Below are 23540 nucleotides of genomic sequence, written 5' to 3' on the forward strand. Positions count from 1 at the left end.
ACTTTTTCTTTCTGTGCCCCTCCCAGCCTTCATTTCTCTTTTGGTCACTTCTGTGGATCCATGACCTGACTGTTTCCAGGCACTGTGACCATCTGCAAGGGATTCCAACATGGCAGGGTTAATGCTGCCAGCATTCATGTCATCTTTGCAGACATCTTTGTAATGCACAATTGGTCTTCCAACAGGTCTAGTATCTGAAGCAAGCTCCCTGTAGAGCATGTCCTTGGGGATCATGCCATCTTCCATTCTGTGGACATGACCAATAGTGCAAATGTCACTGAGACAGAAGTGCAAACATGCTGGGAATGCTGGGTGGGGAGAGCATATCTTTGTTTAAGACTCTCTCCTGCCATGTGATGCCCAAAATCTTCCTAACACCATGTATATTGAGGTGCCACTGCTGGTTGAAGTCGCCTATGATTCACTTTCATAAAGCAGTGTGCTCAACATACAGGCCTTTGCATTTCACCTTTGTATTGGACGTTAGTATCATATTCTCCCATACCCTTTTGGAGAGGCGAGCTATTGCTGTATTGCCAATACACTTGCCAATACACAGCATCAATGGAAAAGTTGGTGGTTACTCTGGAGGCCAAGTAGACAAAATCGTCTACCATCTGCTTGGAGTACCGGTGACGATGTCCTGACCTAGGGTGTTGTTCTTTGTCAGGTTGATAGAGAGGACAAACTCCATGCAGGTTTGGGCAAAATGGTCAATGAGTCTCTGTAGAGCTTCTTTAGAGTTTTCCGGTCTTGGTGCAGAGACATGCCAGGTTGAACAGACCCCATCGCTCCTTAAATGGGATGGAATGGTAATACAGACTGTCTTCAGTGAAGCTGAAAGCATATGAGAACAACAAGGAGAAGAGAGAGAATTTGCCAAAGAGAGTTGGGACAAGAACACAGCCCTTTTCACCACTCTTTATAGGGAAATCATCCAAGGATGTACCATTACACTGGATGTGCCAGACATATTTTCATGGAAGGACATGCTCATCTTGTGGGCGTCCAGCTCTTCCAACGCTGTCTTCGTGCCTTCATACATTTTGCAAATGTTGCTGCTGTCAGCAGCAAGTTGAACGAGTTGACACAACTTCAGCCAATAGTTATTGACATACCCACTGGGCATCACTCCTTGCCTTTCTCAAGGCAGCATTTCCAAAAGGAAAAACAGATCCTGTGTTACACGTCATCCCCAATCTCTACAACAATGCGAGATTACAGGGAGTTCCCTGGAATATCACACTGCTGTAGAGATTGTGGGTGTTATATAACAATATGGTAAGTAAGTAAGTAAGTAAGTAAGTAAGTTGCATGAAAACAGTCCCTGGTTCAATCCCTCACTTCTCCAGTCAGAAGGATCATGGAGCAGTTGATCATTGATAGAAACGGTCTCTTCCTGAAAACTCACAAACCCACTGCTAGTCAGATAGACCAGGGGTAACCAACCCCCTAGGTATTTTGCTTCATCAACCTCAGCTCATGATGTTAGTAGTCCAGGATGATGGGAATTTTAGTCAAACATCATTAAGAGGATTCCACATTAGCTACTCCTGTATTAGACTACACTAGACAAGATGGACAAATCAGCTGACTTAGTATAAGGTAACTCCATATATTCATACACAGAATCAAGTTTTCTGTCAGTGACAGAGTTGAGGGGGGGGGAATGCAGAATTATTTTTACTTTGAAGTTAATTTAAAGCCAGTCAACGTTTTAGGTGTGTAAGACAGACCATAGTAAAAATATCTCTCTCTCCTGAGACCTTTGGGTAAAGGATGGGTAATAAGTTCAAGAAAAATACAATCATTATAAAATCCAGTATCCATTGCTCTTAGCCAACACAAATAGTAGAGCTTTGTTCCTTGAAGTTTCTCATTACCGTATTTTATTAGGAAGGCTTTGCTTTCTTTGGCTGTATCCTTGTGCTCACAGTCACAATCTAGGGTGCTGCCACCCATGGTTAAGCTCACTGAATACAAAGTAGCTGTGTGTACCACCCCTTTCCGTAGGTTTCAGGCTGGATGAGGACTACATGTTGAGATTACTGCACTGCGGGAGAGGTCAGACTAGATGCCCACCAGGTTCCCTTCCAAATCTACAATTCTATGCATTTATGATTTTCATTGCGTGATATACCAATGTAGTATATACAACAAAGCTCACAACTTTAAGAAGATCCCAAATTTAGGGTGATTAGTAAGTACACAACAGCCACTAAAAATAAAAAGTAAAAATTAGAACAATATTTTCCTCTTTGTCATTCTCTTCATTGCCTTTTTTACCTCTGTGTTCCTCAAGGTATAAATGATGGGGTTTAGCATTGGTGTTATAACAGTGTAAAAAAGGGAGAGGAATTTATCTCGTTCTAAAGAATAACTGGATTTGGGCTGCAAGTACATAAAGCTGGCTGTGCCATAGAAAAGTGTCACCATGATGAGGTGTGAAGAACAGGTGGAGAACAACTTCTGCCTACCTGTAGCTGAAGGCACCCTTAATATGGTGCCAAGGATGCAGGCATAGGATATGAGTATGAAGATGAAAGGTATCAGAGTGATGATCAAACTGCTCACTAGCATCACTGCTTCATTCAGAGATGTATCAGTACAGGCTAGCTTCAAAACTGGTGGGAAATCACAGAAGAAATGGTTGATCTCGTTAGAGCCACAGTATGGCAAGCTGAATGCCCAGCTTGTATTCACCAGCGGAAGAAGAATGCCACACAGCCATGAAGCCAAAGTTAGGCGTACACAAACACCTTTGGACATCAAAACCATATAGTGCAAGGGGAGGCATATTGCAAGGTACCGGTCGTAAGACATCACAGCCAAGAGGAAGCACTCTACTGTTCCTAGGAATAAAAGAAAATACATCTGGAGAGCACAGCCACTGAACGAGATGGACTTGTCTCTTGAAACAAGGTCATGCAGCATCTTGGGGAGGGTGACAGTGGTGTAGCAAATCTCCAGGAGCGATAGCACTCTCAGAAAAAAATACATCGGGGAATGAAGGTTGGTGTCTGCACAAATGATGGCTATGATGAAAGAGTTCCCAGTTACAGTGACCACATAGACAGCAGAAAGTAGAAGAAGCATGGGAATCTGCACCTCCAGATGACTGGGAAATCCAAGGAACATGAAATAGCTGGTGGAAGTTGCATTCATTCTTACGGTATCACCAGAGTGCTCTCATCTGAAGAGAAAAACAACAACAACAACAACATTTCTTGACATTTCTGTCCCTGTAAGGAGGGGCTCTGCATTATGTAAAACAATACTAAGAAAATGAAGGAACTGAAGATTAATTACATCAGTGACATTTTACTGGGGCTTAAGTCTGTAGGCCTGTTCAGCCACCTTTGTCCATTTGTACTCAGTCAGTTCTGCACACAAACAATTGCATGCACACAGTACACATACAAAACATACTAAAAAAGAAAACTCAAGTGAGCGACTGTTTTTTAATCTTTAACTGTTGTGATTTGGCCCTATGACTTTGGAGTGAGGGGTGGGTACTAAGTCTAAATGAAACAACAATCACAAGTTTGTTTTTAAATGCACACTTTAAAAAATATCATAAGGGTACTGGATGCTTCTCTGTCTCCCGTTCTCTCTGACGCACACACAAACACATTTTAGTTAAGTAGATTGATCTTTGACAACTCTCCCATTTCCTACCTTGTGCAAATGTTTTTCAGGTCAGCCTATGCCTTCACTCTATAACTAAACCTATCCCCCTAATCTTCTTTCTTACATGTCTTGCTTTAAAAATCCAGGACCAAATCTCACTTCTTTAGATGTGCTCCTCAGTTATTTCTTTTTCCCAGCATCTCCAGCAAGGGCCAGGAATGATCCCTGTCTGTAACACTGCCTGAAGCCACTGCTCTTTTTCTTTCTTTGGCAATCACTCATAGCCGAGTAAGTTGTCTTCCATATACATAGTTTTAACGATGAGTCCATAAGTGACTGTGGAGGCCAATTCTGGACCCACACATCCTTCAACAGTGGGGACATTGGTTTCCAGGTGGGAGTTGATCACAGTGTGGATTTGCCAAGTGCCTTCCTCCCCCAGGGTCTCTGGAGGGACTGGAAAGAAAGGAATGATACAGAGACATATAGCTTATAACTCTCAAACATCAAACAATAACAGTATTCTATCTTAGGCTGCTACTCTCAGTACCAAAACCTCTTTTTTGAAGCTTTGTCTTACTGGCCACAAAGGGGAAAATTGTCTATTCACTCACCTTACTTCCTCAGCAGTCTTCTTAAAATTGTTGCCAGTGCCAATAACTCCAAAACAAAAACGAAATTTAGAAGCCCCACTTCAAAGAATTTCAGGGCTTGCTCTGAGTAAAATAACCCCCCTTTCTCACTATAGGCTCACAGCCCCTAATGGTGGTTGTTCCATGCTTCAACTCTGCTGAGTATGTGCAAGAATATTATTCCACTGGAATTCTTAAAAGAACATATACCAATGCGTTACAGTTTTACCTTGCAGAACACGGTTCATAAGATGGCTCTGATCCATCTTTAATAAACCCAACTTTCGCTTTTTTGAGGATAACTTTACCTTTCTAAGCTGTCCTTAGACTACTCAGATAACACCAGCTAAAAGCATAACACTGCTTTTGTTCTGCTCCACCATAAAGATTCAACCTAAATCGCCTACAGTTGCACCAGAGGAATTCTAAGTGTAATTCTCCTAGGATTTACAGTATAAACAACTAGTTAATTGTGCTGGCTTTTTGCAACTTAGCTCCACATTGAATTGTGGATATGAATGCATGTATTTTAATATCACATTCACACCATAAATTTAAAGCACTCTTAGGTCCCATCAGCACTATACATGTAAAGCACTTTAAGTAGGCATGGTTTCACTGAAAGAATTATGGCAACTATAATTTGTTAAGAGTACTGAGCAGGGGCACCGACTTGGGCCCTAGGTTGTGGGTGCCCAGCGGCGCACACGACATAATGTGATGTGATGACATCATGTTACAGCGTGCATGCCACATCAGTGCCTGGGAGCACCGGAAGTCATGTCCAAGGCCCCACAAAGCCTTGGACTCAACCTCTGAGGCCTTGGACACCACCCCCAAGGCCCCACAAGATGTCAGATGCAACTTCCAGTGGTTCATAAGGTCCTGAAAGTCACATTGGAGGCCCCACGAGACCACGGACACCACCTCCAAGGTCCCACGAGACCTTGGGACATGACTTCCAGTGCTTCACGAGGGCCTGGAAATTGTTTCCAAGGCTCCATGAAGCAGAATGGCAGAATGATTTAAAAATAAATCCCTCAATGTTTGCAGCTCTGTGGGAGAAAGCGTGTTCTCCTTCATGGAGAGCACGTGTTGCGGTGGGGGCTGCCAGGACACTCCAAAGTTGGGGGGGCGGGCTAATTGATTGTTGGCCACTGATACGATTGGGGCTTCCCTTGTTGTTGGGAAGAAGTTAATGTTGCCATTTTTTGATTGACAGCCAGAAATAGTAAAACTCCTTGCATGAGGCTAGAGCTTCTCTTTTCGCCCGTGCATCAGATTGCCCGTCCCTCCCTCCCTAGAATAGGGTTGTTCGCTTTGACCTTGCTATGCCTGTCATGGGATCGTCTGCTTTGGAGCGGGGGCCTGGTAGGAATTTTGTCCATCTGTCTGATTGGCTGGGGCCATTTGGTTTTTGCCTACTGCGTAGCAAATCGTCACAACTTGTAAGGTTCGTGGTTAGGCATTGGTTTATGGTTTGGTTGGTTGAGGGGCATGGATTGGCTGTGCCTGCCCCTCTAATGCTGCTGCTGCAAGGGATTCCATTAAAGGAATTGGGGGCTAACTATTGCTTGTCCACTCTGTCAAGGGGGCTCGGGCCATAGCAATGAGCTCCTGGTTGCACTTGGGGTGAGGGCAGGTTCCCTGCTCCGCGTAACCCCCAAGTGTATTCCCCCATTCTGACTTTCGCATCGTGCGGAATGTCAGTCTGTCCCCCATGGTGGGGGCAGATAGTCGCAACCAATGCCTACACAACCACTCACAAATTTGTATTTTAATAAAGTTGTGGCCAAAATTATGCCAAAAATCTTAAACAAAAACTTCTGTGTGATGTGTGAGTTATTGGGGTGGACCTGGGGACCTCGACACGCAAAGGGGGTTTCCTAGTAACTCTCAGCATCCTTGACAAAGTACAGTTTCCAGGAATTTTTTAGGGAAGCTATGAATGTTCAAAGTGGTTGTAATTCTGAACTGTCTTCTTCTCTGGAAGGGTCAGGCTGGGGAGGCAGTCTCCACCATTCCTCCTCTGCCCAGTTCCTGACAACACCCAAACCTGCAAGTGTTCCTTAGGACACCTAAGAGAACTCCATGCAAAATTGTTAACATGTAGGTAATAACTGGGCGAGACCCAATATTGATTGCTACTTCAGCATACGTAAATGGATGGATGTGCAGATATCGTCTTGAATCACAAGTAACCTTAAGTCCTCAGAACACACCAAGATAATTGTACTGTGATTTCCAAAGAAATTCAGGGCAGAGTTGTACGTCTCATGTGAATCTCCTCTCATCAAATCCTTACAAGTTATCCCTGTGTGTATTATGCATGTGCTAAACAAATCCCAAGCAAGGGACATTATTTTATATAAAGCATTTGCTTTCTCTGTTTCACATGCACCAGAAAACATTGCTGTTTGGCAGGGACACTATCTTCTAAGAGCATGGATTAACAGTAATTTATACTCTCTAATATTCAATACAACAATAGATTGTGGAGGGAAGAGGGAAAGAAATAAGACCCATAGTAATCCATTTTAAACAAACACACAACTTGAGGCTAGATGAATATTAGAGTTAAAATACTGTGCTAAAAAATGAGAACTACATAGTCTAAAGTGTACCAATTTCCATGTATGGAATCAGGAATGTTTATGGGTTGCAGGTACCAGTTGCTGTATTTCTTAGACACTTGATGCTTTAAGGAGAGGAAAGGCAAGTAATGGCTAATTAGCCATAGATTACTTATCATTGGCCCCCTTCCTCATGGTCAACAGCAGCATCTCATATGGAGGTGAAACTTAGAGCAGAGAGTCCTCTGAAGACTGAAGCACACAGAGAAATACCTGTGAATAAAGGTGGGTCCTTTAGCTATCCAGCTCCCAAAGCATTCAGAGCTTTAAATGTTTAAATAATAAATATTTAAATGCATAGCACTTTGAACTGGGGGTGGAAATTGTTCAGGAAACAGTAAATCATTATAATGTTGGTATTATATGTCAGTATGAAGATGGTGGCCACCATCCAACAGAAAATAATGGGCATTTATAGAGCAAACTGGAACAGGTCTACTCAGAAGCATGTTCCACTGAATTAAATGGGGCTTACTCTCAAGTAGGCTGCTACAGAAGATGGCAGCCTCATGGTATCTCTAAACCTGTGTTGGACCATAGCTAATTGCGACCATGATAATCTTTCTTTTAGATATAATGAAAGAAATCAATCAGACCACTTTGCCGAAGGAATTTATCTTAATGGGGCTTACAGACAACGCTACAATCAAAGTTGCACTTTTTGCTGTGTTCAATGTGATTTACATAACAGCTGTGATTGGCAACCTGCTCATAGTCGTCTTGGTCAAAGCAGATCCGCGCCTTCACACACCGATGTATTTCTTCTTATCTAACTTCTCCATCTTGGAGGTTTGCTACACTTCAACAGTGGTGCCCCAGATGCTATCTCACCTTCTGGCTGAGAAAAAGAGCATCCCACTGATCCAGTGTGCTGTGCAACTCTATTTCTTCCTTTCATTTGGCATTACAGAATGTTTTCTTCTCACCGTCATGTCATATGACCGTCATGTTGCCATTTGCTTTCCACTGCACTATAGCTTCATCATGAAAAAGCGGACCTGTATTGCAATGGCCACTACTTCTTGGGTGGGTGGCTTCTTTTTTTCTGCCGTCAACACTGCATTCACTTTGAAACAATCCTTTGGTGACCATAACAAGATAGACCATTTTCTCTGTGAAATGCCAGCCTTAGTCAGTATAGCTTATGGGGGGACACACCAAGCCAAGATGTGCATGTTTATTTCCTGTGTGTTCACCTTGATATTACCTCTTTCGTTAATACTTGTGTCTTATACTCGCATACTCTACACCATCCTTGGTAGCCATTTTGGTATGGGGACGCGAAAGGCCATCTCCACTTGCTCCTCACACTTGACTGTGGTCACACTCTTTTTTGGATCCGTCCTTTCAATATACCTGAGACCAAAATCCAGTGCATCCAAGGAGCATGTCAAAATAGCCTCTGTGTTTTACATAGTCATCACCCCTGCACTCAACCCCTTCATATACAGTCTGAGAAATAAAGATGTGGTGCAAGCCCTGAAGAAATTGATGCATAAAAGCAGAGAGATTAACAAATCAGGTGGATGGGAAGGATGCTGGTAGAGGCTCTGCACATCTCTAGGATGGATGGATCTTGTATTTGTTACAAATCTCATTCTCTGCTGTGAGGTATACACTACTGAGGTATACAACCTAAGGCCTGGAGACCGGATGCAGCCCAATCATCTTCTCAAACTGGCCCATGGATGGTCCGGGAATCAGCGTGTTTTTACATGAATAGAATGTGTCCTTTTATTTAAAATGCATCTCTGGGTTATTTGTGGGGCATAGGAATTTGTTCATCCCCCCCCCCAAATAAAATATAGTCTGGCCCCCCACAAGGTATGATGGATGGTGGACTGGCCCACGCCTGAAAACATTGCTGACCCCTGCACTACTGGAAGAAATTTCATGCTTATTGAGTGCAGAGTCTTGAAGATCTGTCACATACATAATGCTCAGGTATTAAACTGTGAAAAAGTGCAAATATTTGATTAATCCGGAATTTGAAGTAAAAGATATATTTTTTTTTAAAGGAATGCTGAAGAGAATAGTCAAGTAAAAGACAAAGGGAGGTTAGAAATAGGCTGGATGTCAAAGTGACTTTAAATTATGCAGTTCTAACTATAATTCCATCTATTTCATTATCCCATTTTTTTTACTCTCCATGATCTCTGGCACAGTTTTAAACCTGGCCCACCCCTTCTTCCAATTCAATATGTGACCTTCCTCTATGTAACCCACCCCTCCAAACCCAAAGGAAGTGGCTAATGTAGCACCATTTTTAAATGTATCCGGGGGGGGGGGGTCCAGGAAATTACAGGCTGATGAACATTTATTCCAGGAAAAGTGGTGGAAAGTAAATATAAAATGATTTAAACATGTATAAGAATGTCTTGTTGAAGAAGAATTGCCCTCTGTTTGAACCTGTCCGTGGTTTGGAGTGACTGAAGAGACAATGTGTACTGTACTTCAAAAACTTTTCAACAATGTCCTTCAGCACAAGCTCCTGAATACTGAGATATGAGAAGAGGTCCTCTTGTGTATTGGTAATTGGTTAAAGAACAGAAAACAGAAAATAGAAATAAATGTGAAATTCTCACAATGGAGGAATGTAAGAAATGGGGTACCCAAAGGGCAAAGGGTTGGGGAGGATTTTCAGTCGGATGCAAGTTGTCCTGATTTGCTCTGCTCATAACATTATGCAAACCATAACACAGCCAATCCTTGAAATTTGCACTTATCCATCTTCCTCCCTCCCCCCAAAAAGTGTGTGCGCGTGTGTGTATAAAAGTATATTAGGGGAAGGTGTCCATAGTCTCAAACTGTGATATAAAGGGCCACATTGCCATTGCATTGCTGAACCTAAATAGGTCTGTGTCTGGTCAATTTCTGGATGGCTAATTGGTTGAGAGCTACATGTATGTTACCTTAGTTTGCCAGATGAAAGAAAAGTGGGTATAAATCTAATAAAATATATAAAGTTTTAAAGGTATATATTAGTGAAAAAACACACACAAAAGGAATTATATTCTAAGACTTTGCTTGCTGGACTGTGTATACCAGACAAAATTGCATATGAATATGTGTATTGTAGGATAAACATGCACTAAAATGGTGACAAAGTTTCATAAATACACACACACAAACAAACACACATACACCAGAAACTGAAGTGGAAACATGGTGAACTGTACTTAAGACAGGTAAAATGAGAAACTCAGAGAAACTGAAATAGACATAGTTGCCCATCACTATTGGCCACTGTGAGAGAAGGAAGTCTTTGGTCAGACGAAGCAGGGCCCATATTACATTATTTTAAGCAGTGCTCATGCTCCCCTTTCTCTATGCACCCATCTGGATTTTGGGATTGAGGTAACATTATTTCAAAGGGAAACTGAATTGGGGCAGCCACAATATACCCCCAACCCAAAAAACACTGTTCTGAGGTGCTTTTTTGAAATGCAAAATGGTTGTTGCATTAAAAATAGCGGTTTTCTTTCCCACTCAGGGAAATATATACATAATATATATACATAAAGAATATACATAATTTATTTGTATGCTGCCTTTCCATAGTTTAAACTATGCTCAAGGTGGCTTACAGCATGAAAAAATACATAATCACAACATAACAAAAGTAGTCATAGACAATAAATCAAAACATCAAAAAATACACAACCAGTTTGAACAATATCCACATAAATCGTAATGACCGCTCCCCGCTTAAAATGGGGGGCGCCCTTTGCGTGGACGCGTGCAGCCCCTAGATCTGGAGCGGCTCCAACAGCATAGGCTTGGCTTTGCCTTCCCTCAGGTGGGATACCTGGAGGTCTCCACCTACCTCAGTCAGTTGTCCAATCCCACCTGGGGGAAGCGTTGCCAAGGAGACCAGGCCAGGTAGGGGAGGGATTACCTGCCCACACAATAGAGGGAGGATTGCCTCGGGTGCTAGGTCACCGAAACGCTCTATCTGAAAGCGAGACAGGGCATCTGCAATGTCGTTATTGAGGCCCGGGATGAACCACGCGGAAAAGGTGATGTTACCTTTCAGACATTCCAGCACGAAGAGACGGAGCACGCAAATTACCCTGTTGGATTTTGCAGATTGCTTCGCAATGATTCTTACCACCGCCTGGTTGTCTGACCAGAAGCACACCTTGGTGTCCTTGAGAAGGTCCCCCAAACCCGGAGAGCTACTAGGATTGGAAAGAACTCAAGAAAAGTTAAATCACGTGTAATGCCCTCTGCGTGCCAAGATGTCGGCCAAGGCTGCGCATGCCAGTGACCCCTGAGGTAGACACCGAGGCCAGAGCGACCAGAGGCGTCAGAGTGCACCTGTAGCTGCTCCTTAAACAGCAGCCAATCTCGCCAAAAGGATACCCCATTGGTTACAGGAAGGTCAGCCGCATTTTGAGGTCCTCCCTTATGGTCTGAGTGACCCTGGTGGGGGGCAACGCCACCAGCCGTGAGACGGGCTAGGCGTGCGCAAAAGGCGCGACCGGGCGAGATAACCCTGCCTTCAAAATAGAGGCGTCCTAAGAGTGTCTGGACCTGACGCAACGTAGTCGTTTTCTGGGCCATCGTGGTGGTAACCAATTCCCTCAACGTGGCGAGTTCGGCTAGGGGCAGGCAATAGGTTTGGCTGACAGAATCCAGTTCAATACCCAGATATGATTTGAAACCTGGCAACCAGAAGTCCCTGGGGTGGACTGGTAACAAACGGAAGGCCGATTCGATGTCACATTTTGCCGTGAGCGTGCCCGAGCCGCACTCCCTAACCAGCCTGATAGCCTGATCAAGAGATGCATATTTGACTGAGCATTGTTCTTGAGGATTGGCATCATTTACTGACCCACCCTTTGGGTAAGAAAGGTTGTGTATTAATTGAAACTCGCCTGGGGCCTTCTTAGGCACGATACCTGGTGGAGACACTATGAGGGTGGGAAATGGAGGTTCTGAGAAGGGACCTGCCACTCGCCCCAGCAAACGTTCTTTGGTGATCTTCTTCTCAGCAATGTGTGGCATATCTCAGACAGACTTTTGGTTGGGGGGATTGGTGCATGAAGGGGTGACTACCACTGGGATGTGGAAACCTTCCCTAGAGCCCTCCTCAAACTATTTTGCTGCCTCTTTATTGGGGTACTGGAGTAAAAAGGCAGCATTGCTGATATAGATACGGGTGAGGGGGCTAGGGAAAGGAGAACACTATTTGCGGGCATTGTTTTTGCTTTGCTGTGTGCCAGAGGAGCCTGTAGAGGCTCCGGCCTCTCTTTGTCTTGAGATGTGCCTGCGCCTGATCCACGGGAGCCTTGAAAAAACTTCTACCCCAAAAAACATTTTGTGGTGGGTGAGATCCACTACAGCGCCCGCATTCATGAGCAAATCGGCATTTTTCTCTGAAGCAGGAACCGTTGTTATACTCCCAGCAAAATCTCTTGGGGGCCTTGGATTGGTATTTGGACTGTTTCCCCCTTGCACCATCAACATTGCAATCCTACACCGGAGCATGGTCCCAATTCGAGGGGTTCAGATAAGTTTGGTTTACGACGCAGACGTGCAGCTAAGGAGTATGATGTTCTAATAGTTCACCTAAAGTGTAGAGGCATGGCCCCTTAAGACAATCAGCCTGCACAAGGCTGCTTTCTCATATTTCAGCAACTGTTTTTGGCTCCCAGACCCCTCTTAACAATTTCCACGTAAGGAAGCTTTTTCAGGGTGGCGTCACTCCCACCCGCCCATTCCAGATAAGAGGAGGACAGTAACCATTGAGATCCTCCGGCTGATATCGGATGTGCTCCCCAGTATCTGCTGGTCCAACTATGAGGTTAGGCTATTCAGGGCGGCCTTCTCCCTGGCCTTCCTTGGTGCGCTCCGTATCGGAGAGTGCGTTGGGGGCACATTGCCATCTCATCGCAGGGGCTTGTCTGTGGCTGATATCAACCCTGACAGGCGCATGCTACAAGTCAAAATCCGAGCCTCCAAAACTGATCAACTAGGTAGGGGTACCATGCCAAGTCTAGCCCCCTCCCCACACACTGGACCATGCCTGGTCGCGGACACACGCAAATTCTTGAAGGTACATCCTCCAGGACCAGGCCCTCCCATTCATGCATCAGGCCGCCCCATGACCCATTGCCAATTTGTTTCAATATTGCGTAAGGCCATCCATGCTTGTGTAGGCGACCCGGCACAATTTTCTGGGCATTCCTTTTGTATCGGTGCAGCAACCACGGCAGCTGCAAGCGGCCTCCCGGCAGAACACATAAAAGCAATGGGGCGGTGGCGTTCAGCTGCCTTCAAAGGCTACATTAGATACAACCAGCAGACACTGACGGATACCATATAATCCTTTCTTTCAGGCTCAACCCCCAAACTTCGGCCACAGCATTGTGCATTGGGCGGCCATCCATGCCACCACTGGTCCAGGCGGAGAACATCTGGGTCTGCAGCCAAAGATCTCCATTGCCTGGTTCGGACAACGGGGAAGGCGTTGGGATCCCCTGCTCCCTCGGTTGCGTCATGAACTTGCGTTCCACGGTGGGATGCCCTGCTCCCTCGGTTGCGTCATGAACTTGCGTTCCACGGTGGGATGCCCTGCTCCCTCAGTTGCGTCATGAACTTGCGTTCCACGGTGGGAAGCCCTGCTCCCTCGGTTGCGTCACGAACTTGCGTTCCACGGTGGGATGCCCTGCTCCCTCAGTTGCGTCACGGACTTGCGTTCCACGGTGGGATGCCCTGCTCCCTCAGTTGCGTCATGAACTTGCGTTCCACGGTGGGATGCCCTGCTCCCTCAGTTGCGTCATGAACTTGCGTTCCACGGTGGGAAGCCCTGCTCCCTCGGTTGCGTCACGAACCTGCGTTCCACGGTGGGATGCCCTGCTCCCTCAGTTGCGTCACGGACTTGCGTTCTGCCACCCGCCAAGCGCGGTTGTGCTCCACCTCTGCGAAAATGACTTGGTCGTGCACAAAAGCATAATTTTGATCAAAACAGCGATCGCAGACCTGGAAAGCGTGCACGCCACTCACCCCAATATCACGATTTTCTGGTACGAACCTCTACCACGCTTGCATTGGCGTGGCAACATCAAACCCACTAGACTTAATTACACTGTGGAAAAAATCAATAGGGCAGTGCGCTCTGCAACCACTCGCATGGGAGGTCAGGTCATGAAACACCCCAACATTAAAGTTTACATGCAGGAGCTATTTCAGCCCGATGGCGTGCACCTATTGGACCTGGGTAATGAGCGTTGGCTGAGCGACATCAGGCATGGCCTGATTGATTGGTGGAGGATGGCAAAGGCGTCTTTCAGATGTTGGTAGTCTTGGCGGCGAGACCGCAATTGCGGTCTCGGGTGGCGGTATCAGGCCTTGGGCGGAATCCTTTTGTCCATCTTCCTCTTGCGGCGGCGATACCAGGGTTCCCCGTTAAAGGGGTTTTCTGAAGGGAGGCTTTGGCCGTACACCGAAAGGTCGTCATTGCTCCCTCCTGCGGCGGCGGCGTTACAGGGGCGGCCATCTCTGCTTGAACATATGTTCTCCAGAGCCGGCCCATCCCCCACACACACACTGGATAACCCTGATGCTCCCTAGGTCCCCGGCTGGGGACCGGGGAGGGAGAACGCCCAATGCCTGAGCCAAGGTCTACCCACATTTGAAATTTAATAAAGTTGTGGCCAATTTAATCCCATATCACGTTGTCTTGAGTCGTTATTCACATGACGGGGGGACCGTGCAGGATCTGGGGACTCCGCCTGTCCACGCAATGACCGCTCCCCGCTTAAAATGGGGGGCGCCCTTTGCGTGGACGCGTGCAGCCCCTAGATCTGGAGCGGCTCCAACAGCATAGGCTTGGCTTTGCCTTCCCTCAGGTGGGATACCTGGAGGTCTCCACCTACCTCAGTCAGTTGTCCAATCCCACCTGGGGGAAGCGTTGCCAAGGAGACCAGGCCAGGTAGGGGAGGGATTACCTGCCCACACAATAGAGGGAGGATCTTACCTAGGAATCCACACTTGGCTCCAGAGCTTCTCCCACCCTACCCACCCTCAGTTAAGGTCTTATTTTGCAGGTTAACTTTTCTTCACAGGTTTTGCAGGTTAACTTTTCTTCACAGGTATGCGGGCGCTGCTACGTTAAGGTCGCTGTTAAAGGGCCGGAAAGGAATTTCCCTGCATTGGCAGGTTTCGCCTTTCCCGTAGCAAAACGTCACAACTTTGGCGGTATCAGGCCTTGGGCAGAATCCTTTTGTCCATCTTCCTCTTGCGGCGGCGATACCAGGGTTCCCCGTTAAAGGGGTTTTCTGAAGGGAGGCTTTGGCCGTACACCGAAAGGTCGTCATTGCTCCCTCCTGCGGCGGCGGCGTTACAGGGGCGGCCATCTCTGCTTGAACATATGTTCTCCAGAGCCGGCCCATCCCCCACACACACACTGGATAACCCTGATGCTCCCTAGGTCCCCGGCTGGGGACCGGGGAGGGAGAACGCCCAATGCCTGAGCCAAGGTCTACCCACATTTGAAATTTAATAAAGTTGTGGCCAATTTAATCCCATATCACGTTGTCTTGAGTCGTTATTCACATGACGGGGGGACCGTGCAGGATCTGGGGACTCCGCCTGTCCACGCAATAAGATCTTGTCAGGGAACTGCCATCGGAGGGACACGTGGTGGAAGGGCTCACGGAGGTTGGGAGAGACCCAGCAGCGGAAGCAGGAACCAGCAGGGGGAGAGGCGGGTCTCTGAGGGAAAGCGAGCAAGAGGGAGGGCTCAGGGACACATCCAGCGAGAACAGTGGGGAGGTTTCTGGACCTCCCATAGGGAGACCCACTCCTCGCCGGAAACTGTCACGCCGTGAGTCCAGAAGACGTGTTTCCGTTAAGGAGCTTTTATGTTGGAAGCGATTCCGAAAGCAGCCACTGTCGGAATCTGCGAGTGACTAAGAGGAGCCATGTCTGAGGGGCTCCGTTACAGACAGAGGTTTGTGGACTTGAACAAACTCTGAGGGACTACGATTTTACGCACAAGCAGCTCATCATCCCATCACAGATCTTATATAAAGATACAAAACATTAATATCAGTAACAGCACCCCCACCCCCCAAACAAAACCCCTGTCCAAGATTCTGTTCAGCAGCCTCAGCTTTTGTAGCTGGAGTCAGTCAGGGCTCTGCCCTCCCTGGCCTGGTGGACAATTGCCTTCAGGATAGGGAACAGGTCCTCCAGGACTCACTTGTACACGGTGGAACAAAAATTGGACATGCACTGGCCTGTGCCCCTGTTAGTGTACAGGTGTTCACATGACATCTTCCCCATCCCAGAGTTGACCTGGACCTTTCCCCCTTGAAATGCAGAGGTTTTCAATCCTAGGAAAGTCTGAACTGGAAAAAACCCCCACATTTAAAATAAGAATGTTCCAGGGGAACAATGAGAGGAAGTCCAAATCCGAAAGTAGACCCAGAGCTTCAAAAGGTGTCTCACTGTGGTGTATTTTGTTTTTGTTTTTTTAAGAGGGGGCAAATCTGATATTAATAATGCAGTTCTGATTTGTTCTCAGAAGTAAATCACACTGAGCTTAATGGTTCTTACTCCCAAGTTAATGCACTGATGAATCAGTAAATCAAACTGGTAGGTGGGGGATTTCACAAAACTACCCCCCTAACCCAAACATTTTCATGGTTTTTTTGGGGTGGGTGGTTGAAATATTGTAATTGGCCTGAGAGGGTTTCTATGGCAAGTCTCAGAACTCAAAGGTGCCTAAGGGTGCTGACCTAACCTTAACCTACTTAGTAAATTATTCCACATACCTACACTAATGTGATCACATTGACCTATTTATATAACTCCTACCACTATATGATTTTACCAACTCTCAGGTCACTGCAGAGCAGGTGAAAACAGGGGAGAGAGAGAGAGAGAGAGAGGGATGGAGATGGATCTGCAGTTTGAATGGGCCAAAAAGAATTTGTACAGTGTGGAGCCAGGGGATGCTATTTGAACCACAGGCATCATAATGTCTTGCATTGGTACAGGTGACCAACATATCTCTGAGAGAACAAGACTTTAAGGCTTGGCACTTTCAAGTTAACCCAGAATGGAGATGTTCAATAACATACGGTCCAGATAACTATTTGGTTCTTCCTTCCAGAGTGTCATTTGCCATGGGAGCTCAATAGACTGCACACAGTATTTTGTAGTATACAGACTGACACTACAATGATGAACATGCAAAGTGCATAATCAGCTTCAAGCTGATAACAACAACACACTATGAATACATGTTTCTATTTACATAATTTATTCTTCAACACCCAATTTGTGTTACCAGGGCCATTAAACAAAATGCAGTATTAACAATATATATCAGGAAACATACACAATACATCTCTTGTTATATTGTGAAACCATCAATTTCCTCTATGGAAGAGATTAAGTATATTATTGCAAAATTCAGAATAAGCACACTTGTTGAGGCAATTGGGTCAATTTTCTGTTGTCAATAGATTTTTTTTGATTTTTTTAAAGCTTGAATTGAAGTTAGGTTCCCTTAAGAAAGTCCTTGGAAGGGATGCTTCTGATTGCTTCCTTACTGCAGTAGCTACATGGGACACATTAAAAACCTTATTTGGAAGGTCATGGGGCTGTCCTGAACAATGCAGGATGGTGGGCAGGGGTCTAGAAACTGATTCTGATATTGGTCCATTTATCTCAGTGTGGTCTAGAGCTGTACAAGAGCTGTATCCAGATGCCACTTTATTGCACCTTCCCAGCATTTACTGACTTTTTAATTTTCATGTTATATATTTCACACAACATGAGAAGCACTTCTGGAAATCTAGTGAAATATTAGTGCACACTTCCTTGTTAATTGTTACCGGGGGGGAATGCTTGTAGCCCCGAAGAAGAAGAAGAAGAAGAAGAAGAAGAAGAAGAAGAAGAAGAAGAAGAAGAAGGGGAGGGGGAGGAGAAGGAGAAGGAGAAGGAGGAGAAGTAGTAGTTTGGATTTGATATCAAGCTTTATCACTACCCTAAGGAGTCCCAAAGTGGCTAACAATCTCCTTTCCCTTCCTCCCCCACAACAAACACTCTGTGAGGTGAGTGAGGTTGAGAGACTTCAGAGAAGTGTGACTAGCCCAAGGTTACCCAGCAGCTGCATGCGGAGGAGCGGGGAAGCGAACCCAGTTCACCAGATTACGAGTCCACTGCTCTTAACCACTACACCACACTGGCATTGACTCAGAAAATCATGACAGCTTTGCATTGCAATTTCATATGACAAAATTTGGGACAGTATTCTGCCCCCCCCCCGGCCATTTAAAATATAGTGCAACATGGTGGGATAGTAATCAAAAAGTCACAGTTCTGGAATGTAACAGTTATAGCTGTATGAAAGGGATGCTAGAAAGTGGGACAAAACAACAAAAACTCATGCAATAAACCCCACTTTTGAATGCAGGCTAGCAGTAGATCTCCAGGGTTTCAGGCAAGAATTTATTCCAGCCTTTCCTGGACTGAACATGGGACCTTTTACATTGTTTTCCATCAATTCCAGAATGCACATTGCGTAGGAAGATTTCTAAGTCAGAGAGATCTTTGTGGGATTTCTGGTGGTTACAGCAGGAGAGGACCTCACATAATCCTCCCTCAAACAATTTTTTTCAATAAAAACTTTTCTACTCTCTTATTATTATTATTATTATTATTATTATTATTATTATTATTATTTGTACCCCTTCCTCTGACTGGGTTGTCCTAGCCAGTCTGTTAGGTGAGATCCAGGCAAGGTTAGATGAATTAGTTTCCCATTTAAATCAATGGGATTTAGATTAAAGCATAATTAACCTAATCCCATTGATTTAAAAGGGAACACAGTTCAACTAAATCATTCTGGATCCAAGCTAATGCTTCCAGAAGTTAGAAGTTACAAGTTCCTACATATTTTGGATCTCCCATAATGTGTTGGTTCATTTTTATCACCCAAAAGGCTTTCTATCCCAGATTCTTTTAAAGGCACATTTTACCTCTTTATTCCTCAAGCTGTATATGAGGGGGTTCAAAATGGGACCTATAACAGTATAGAAAAGGGAGAGATATTTGCCAGTGTTTGGTGAGTAAGTGGAATTGGGCTTCAAATATGTAATACAAGCAGAACCATAGAACAAGGTCACCACAATGAGGTGTGAAGAGCAGGTGGAGAAGGTCTTCTTCCAACCTTCAGAGGATGAGATCTTCAAAATAGTGGTTATAATGCCAGTGTAAGACATCAAGATCAGGATAAAAGGCAAAGTCCCAAAAATCATAGCCCCCACAAAGAGTCCAATTTCAACCCTAGAAGTGTCCCCACAAGCCAATTTCAGCAAAGGAGGGATGTCACAAAAGAAGTGGTTGACCACATTGGAGCCACAGTAGGAGACAGTAAATAACATGCTAGTGTGACCAAAGGACATAAAAAATCCACTTAACCAACACACCACAGCTAAAGTAGTATAAACTTTTTGGCTCATCAGGACAGGGTAGCGTAAGGGCTTACAAATGGCAACATATCGATCATAGGCCATTGCGGCCAAAAGGAAACATTCTGACCCACCAAGGAAGAATATAAAGTAGGTCTGCACAGCACATCCGATGAAGGAGATGGATTTATTTCCAGAAAGGAGGTTTGCCAGCATCTTAGGGACATTGACTGATGTGTAGCAGATCTCCAGAAAAGACAGGTTTCTTAGGAAGAAATACATGGGGGTGTGGAGGGCAGGGTCAGCCAACGTCAGAAGAATGATGAGAAGGTTTCCTGCCAGAGTGATGATATAGAGTACCAGGAAAGTGGAGAATAATGCACTTTGCAGGTTGGGATCACCAGAAAGACCCAGGAGGATGAATTTAGCTGGTGCTGTACTGTTTTGTAGAATGTATTCTTTTCGGTTCTGCATCCTGGAAAAAGAACATACAGAACTGATAAATTTAGGATATTATTGCTTGGCTGTACACAATATTTTTATATAGATTATATGTGGGCTTATTTGTTCAAGGACTGCCAGGCTGATCAGGGAACGATCCAAAGGCACATACTGCAGTGTTTAACTTCATTGGAATCAATAGGACTTAGAGGTGATCTTATAATAAAAATTCTAAATTATACCTAAATTATAGCTTCTGTGTCTTGTTCATATGGGGAGGTATAGTTTTAATAATCATTAAAGAGATTTTGCTGAACTTTCCATCTATATAATCATCATTTGCTTTATTAAACATAGCTAACCTTTATTAAACAAGTGCTAACCTTTGGTAGGATTGTTCCACGCTAACATTATTAAAAGGCATCAAGCTTGAAAAATAATCATAGTCCAATAAATAATTTAGTATCATTGATGAGAAGGAATGTACAAAGTGTGTTCCTTCAGAGTGAAACATGCCAAAGTCTTCAAAAGAAAACAATCTGGTACTTACTGAAGCCCTGGAAGGTCACAGCCAGATCTCTCTTCCTGACGCCCTAATTGCACCAGAGATTTCTCAGCCACAGTTATAGAAGGTAAACACTGCTTTCAGTGTATTTGCCTCTTCACCATGTTTTATTCTGCCAGATTCTTCCCTCTGGGAGCTCTGCTCCAAGACAGATCACAATGAATTATTCACTGATCAGGCAGATGCATTAATTTAGCTATTCAGTTGCGTGTCGAGGTCCCCAGGTCCACCCCAATAACTCACACATTACACATCCAGCGAGAACAGTGGGGAGGTTTCTGGACCTCCCATAGGGAGACCCACTCCTCGCCGGAAACTGTCACGCCGTGAGTCCAGAAGACGTGTTTCCGTTAAGGAGCTTTTATGTTGGAAGCGATTCCGAAAGCAGCCACTGTCGGAATCTGCGAGTGACTAAGAGGAGCCATGTCTGAGGGGCTCCGTTACAGACAGAGGTTTGTGGACTTGAACAAACTCTGAGGGACTACGATTTTACGCACAAGCAGCTCATCATCCCATCACAGATCTTATATAAAGATACAAAACATTAATATCAGTAACAGCACCCCCACCCCCCAAACAAAACCCCTGTCCAAGATTCTGTTCAGCAGCCTCAGCTTTTGTAGCTGGAGTCAGTCAGGGCTCTGCCCTCCCTGGCCTGGTGGACAATTGCCTTCAGGATAGGGAACAGGTCCTCCAGGACTCACTTGTACACGGTGGAACAAAAATTGGACATGCACTGGCCTGTGCCCCTGTTAGTGTACAGGTGTTCACATGACATCTTCCCCATCCCAGAGTTGACCTGGACCTTTCCCCCTTGAAATGCAGAGGTTTTCAATCCTAGGAAAGTCTGAACTGGAAAAAACCCCCACATTTAAAATAAGAATGTTCCAGGGGAACAATGAGAGGAAGTCCAAATCCGAAAGTAGACCCAGAGCTTCAAAAGGTGTCTCACTGTGGTGTATTTTGTTTTTGTTTTTTTAAGAGGGGGCAAATCTGATATTAATAATGCAGTTCTGATTTGTTCTCAGAAGTAAATCACACTGAGCTTAATGGTTCTTACTCCCAAGTTAATGCACTGATGAATCAGTAAATCAAACTGGTAGGTGGGGGATTTCACAAAACTACCCCCCTAACCCAAACATTTTCATGGTTTTTTTGGGGTGGGTGGTTGAAATATTGTAATTGGCCTGAGAGGGTTTCTATGGCAAGTCTCAGAACTCAAAGGTGCCTAAGGGTGCTGACCTAACCTTAACCTACTTAGTAAATTATTCCACATACCTACACTAATGTGATCACATTGACCTATTTATATAACTCCTACCACTATATGATTTTACCAACTCTCAGGTCACTGCAGAGCAGGTGAAAACAGGGGAGAGAGAGAGAGAGAGAGAGGGATGGAGATGGATCTGCAGTTTGAATGGGCCAAAAAGAATTTGTACAGTGTGGAGCCAGGGGATGCTATTTGAACCACAGGCATCATAATGTCTTGCATTGGTACAGGTGACCAACATATCTCTGAGAGAACAAGACTTTAAGGCTTGGCACTTTCAAGTTAACCCAGAATGGAGATGTTCAATAACATACGGTCCAGATAACTATTTGGTTCTTCCTTCCAGAGTGTCATTTGCCATGGGAGCTCAATAGACTGCACACAGTATTTTGTAGTATACAGACTGACACTACAATGATGAACATGCAAAGTGCATAATCAGCTTCAAGCTGATAACAACAACACACTATGAATACATGTTTCTATTTACATAATTTATTCTTCAACACCCAATTTGTGTTACCAGGGCCATTAAACAAAATGCAGTATTAACAATATATATCAGGAAACATACACAATACATCTCTTGTTATATTGTGAAACCATCAATTTCCTCTATGGAAGAGATTAAGTATATTATTGCAAAATTCAGAATAAGCACACTTGTTGAGGCAATTGGGTCAATTTTCTGTTGTCAATAGATTTTTTTTGATTTTTTTAAAGCTTGAATTGAAGTTAGGTTCCCTTAAGAAAGTCCTTGGAAGGGATGCTTCTGATTGCTTCCTTACTGCAGTAGCTACATGGGACACATTAAAAACCTTATTTGGAAGGTCATGGGGCTGTCCTGAACAATGCAGGATGGTGGGCAGGGGTCTAGAAACTGATTCTGATATTGGTCCATTTATCTCAGTGTGGTCTAGAGCTGTACAAGAGCTGTATCCAGATGCCACTTTATTGCACCTTCCCAGCATTTACTGACTTTTTAATTTTCATGTTATATATTTCACACAACATGAGAAGCACTTCTGGAAATCTAGTGAAATATTAGTGCACACTTCCTTGTTAATTGTTACCGGGGGGGAATGCTTGTAGCCCCGAAGAAGAAGAAGAAGAAGAAGAAGAAGAAGAAGAAGAAGAAGAAGAAGGGGAGGGGGAGGAGAAGGAGAAGGAGAAGGAGGAGAAGTAGTAGTTTGGATTTGATATCAAGCTTTATCACTACCCTAAGGAGTCCCAAAGTGGCTAACAATCTCCTTTCCCTTCCTCCCCCACAACAAACACTCTGTGAGGTGAGTGAGGTTGAGAGACTTCAGAGAAGTGTGACTAGCCCAAGGTTACCCAGCAGCTGCATGCGGAGGAGCGGGGAAGCGAACCCAGTTCACCAGATTACGAGTCCACTGCTCTTAACCACTACACCACACTGGCATTGACTCAGAAAATCATGACAGCTTTGCATTGCAATTTCATATGACAAAATTTGGGACAGTATTCTGCCCCCCCCCGGCCATTTAAAATATAGTGCAACATGGTGGGATAGTAATCAAAAAGTCACAGTTCTGGAATGTAACAGTTATAGCTGTATGAAAGGGATGCTAGAAAGTGGGACAAAACAACAAAAACTCATGCAATAAACCCCACTTTTGAATGCAGGCTAGCAGTAGATCTCCAGGGTTTCAGGCAAGAATTTATTCCAGCCTTTCCTGGACTGAACATGGGACCTTTTACATTGTTTTCCATCAATTCCAGAATGCACATTGCGTAGGAAGATTTCTAAGTCAGAGAGATCTTTGTGGGATTTCTGGTGGTTACAGCAGGAGAGGACCTCACATAATCCTCCCTCAAACAATTTTTTTCAATAAAAACTTTTCTACTCTCTTATTATTATTATTATTATTATTATTATTATTATTATTATTATTTGTACCCCTTCCTCTGACT

General features: G+C 44.6%; 2 protein-coding genes across 2 annotated transcripts; both read right to left on the minus strand.

Moving 5' to 3' along the window:
* Positions 1–2238: 2238 nt before the first annotated feature.
* On the minus strand, positions 2239–3165 carry LOC308571678 (olfactory receptor 10A7-like; the record flags this gene model as incomplete). The annotated part of the gene is made up of 1 exon (XM_081167322.1): positions 2239–3165. One exon carries the CDS (start codon positions 3163–3165, stop codon positions 2239–2241), a length of 927 nt encoding a protein of 308 aa, XP_081023448.1.
* A 15681-nt stretch (positions 3166–18846) lies between these two features.
* LOC308570521 (olfactory receptor 10A2-like) lies at positions 18847–19800 on the minus strand (the record flags this gene model as incomplete). Its single annotated transcript, XM_081165426.1, has 1 exon — positions 18847–19800. The coding sequence occupies one exon, from the start codon at positions 19798–19800 to the stop codon at positions 18847–18849; it is 954 nt and encodes a 317-aa protein (XP_081021552.1).
* Between the last annotated feature and the right edge of the window lie 3740 nt (positions 19801–23540).

The sequence above is a fragment of the Podarcis bocagei genome, assembly GCF_964188305.1.
Source record: "Podarcis bocagei genome assembly, chromosome: 13".
Classification (NCBI taxonomy): Eukaryota; Metazoa; Chordata; class Lepidosauria; order Squamata; family Lacertidae; genus Podarcis; species Podarcis bocagei.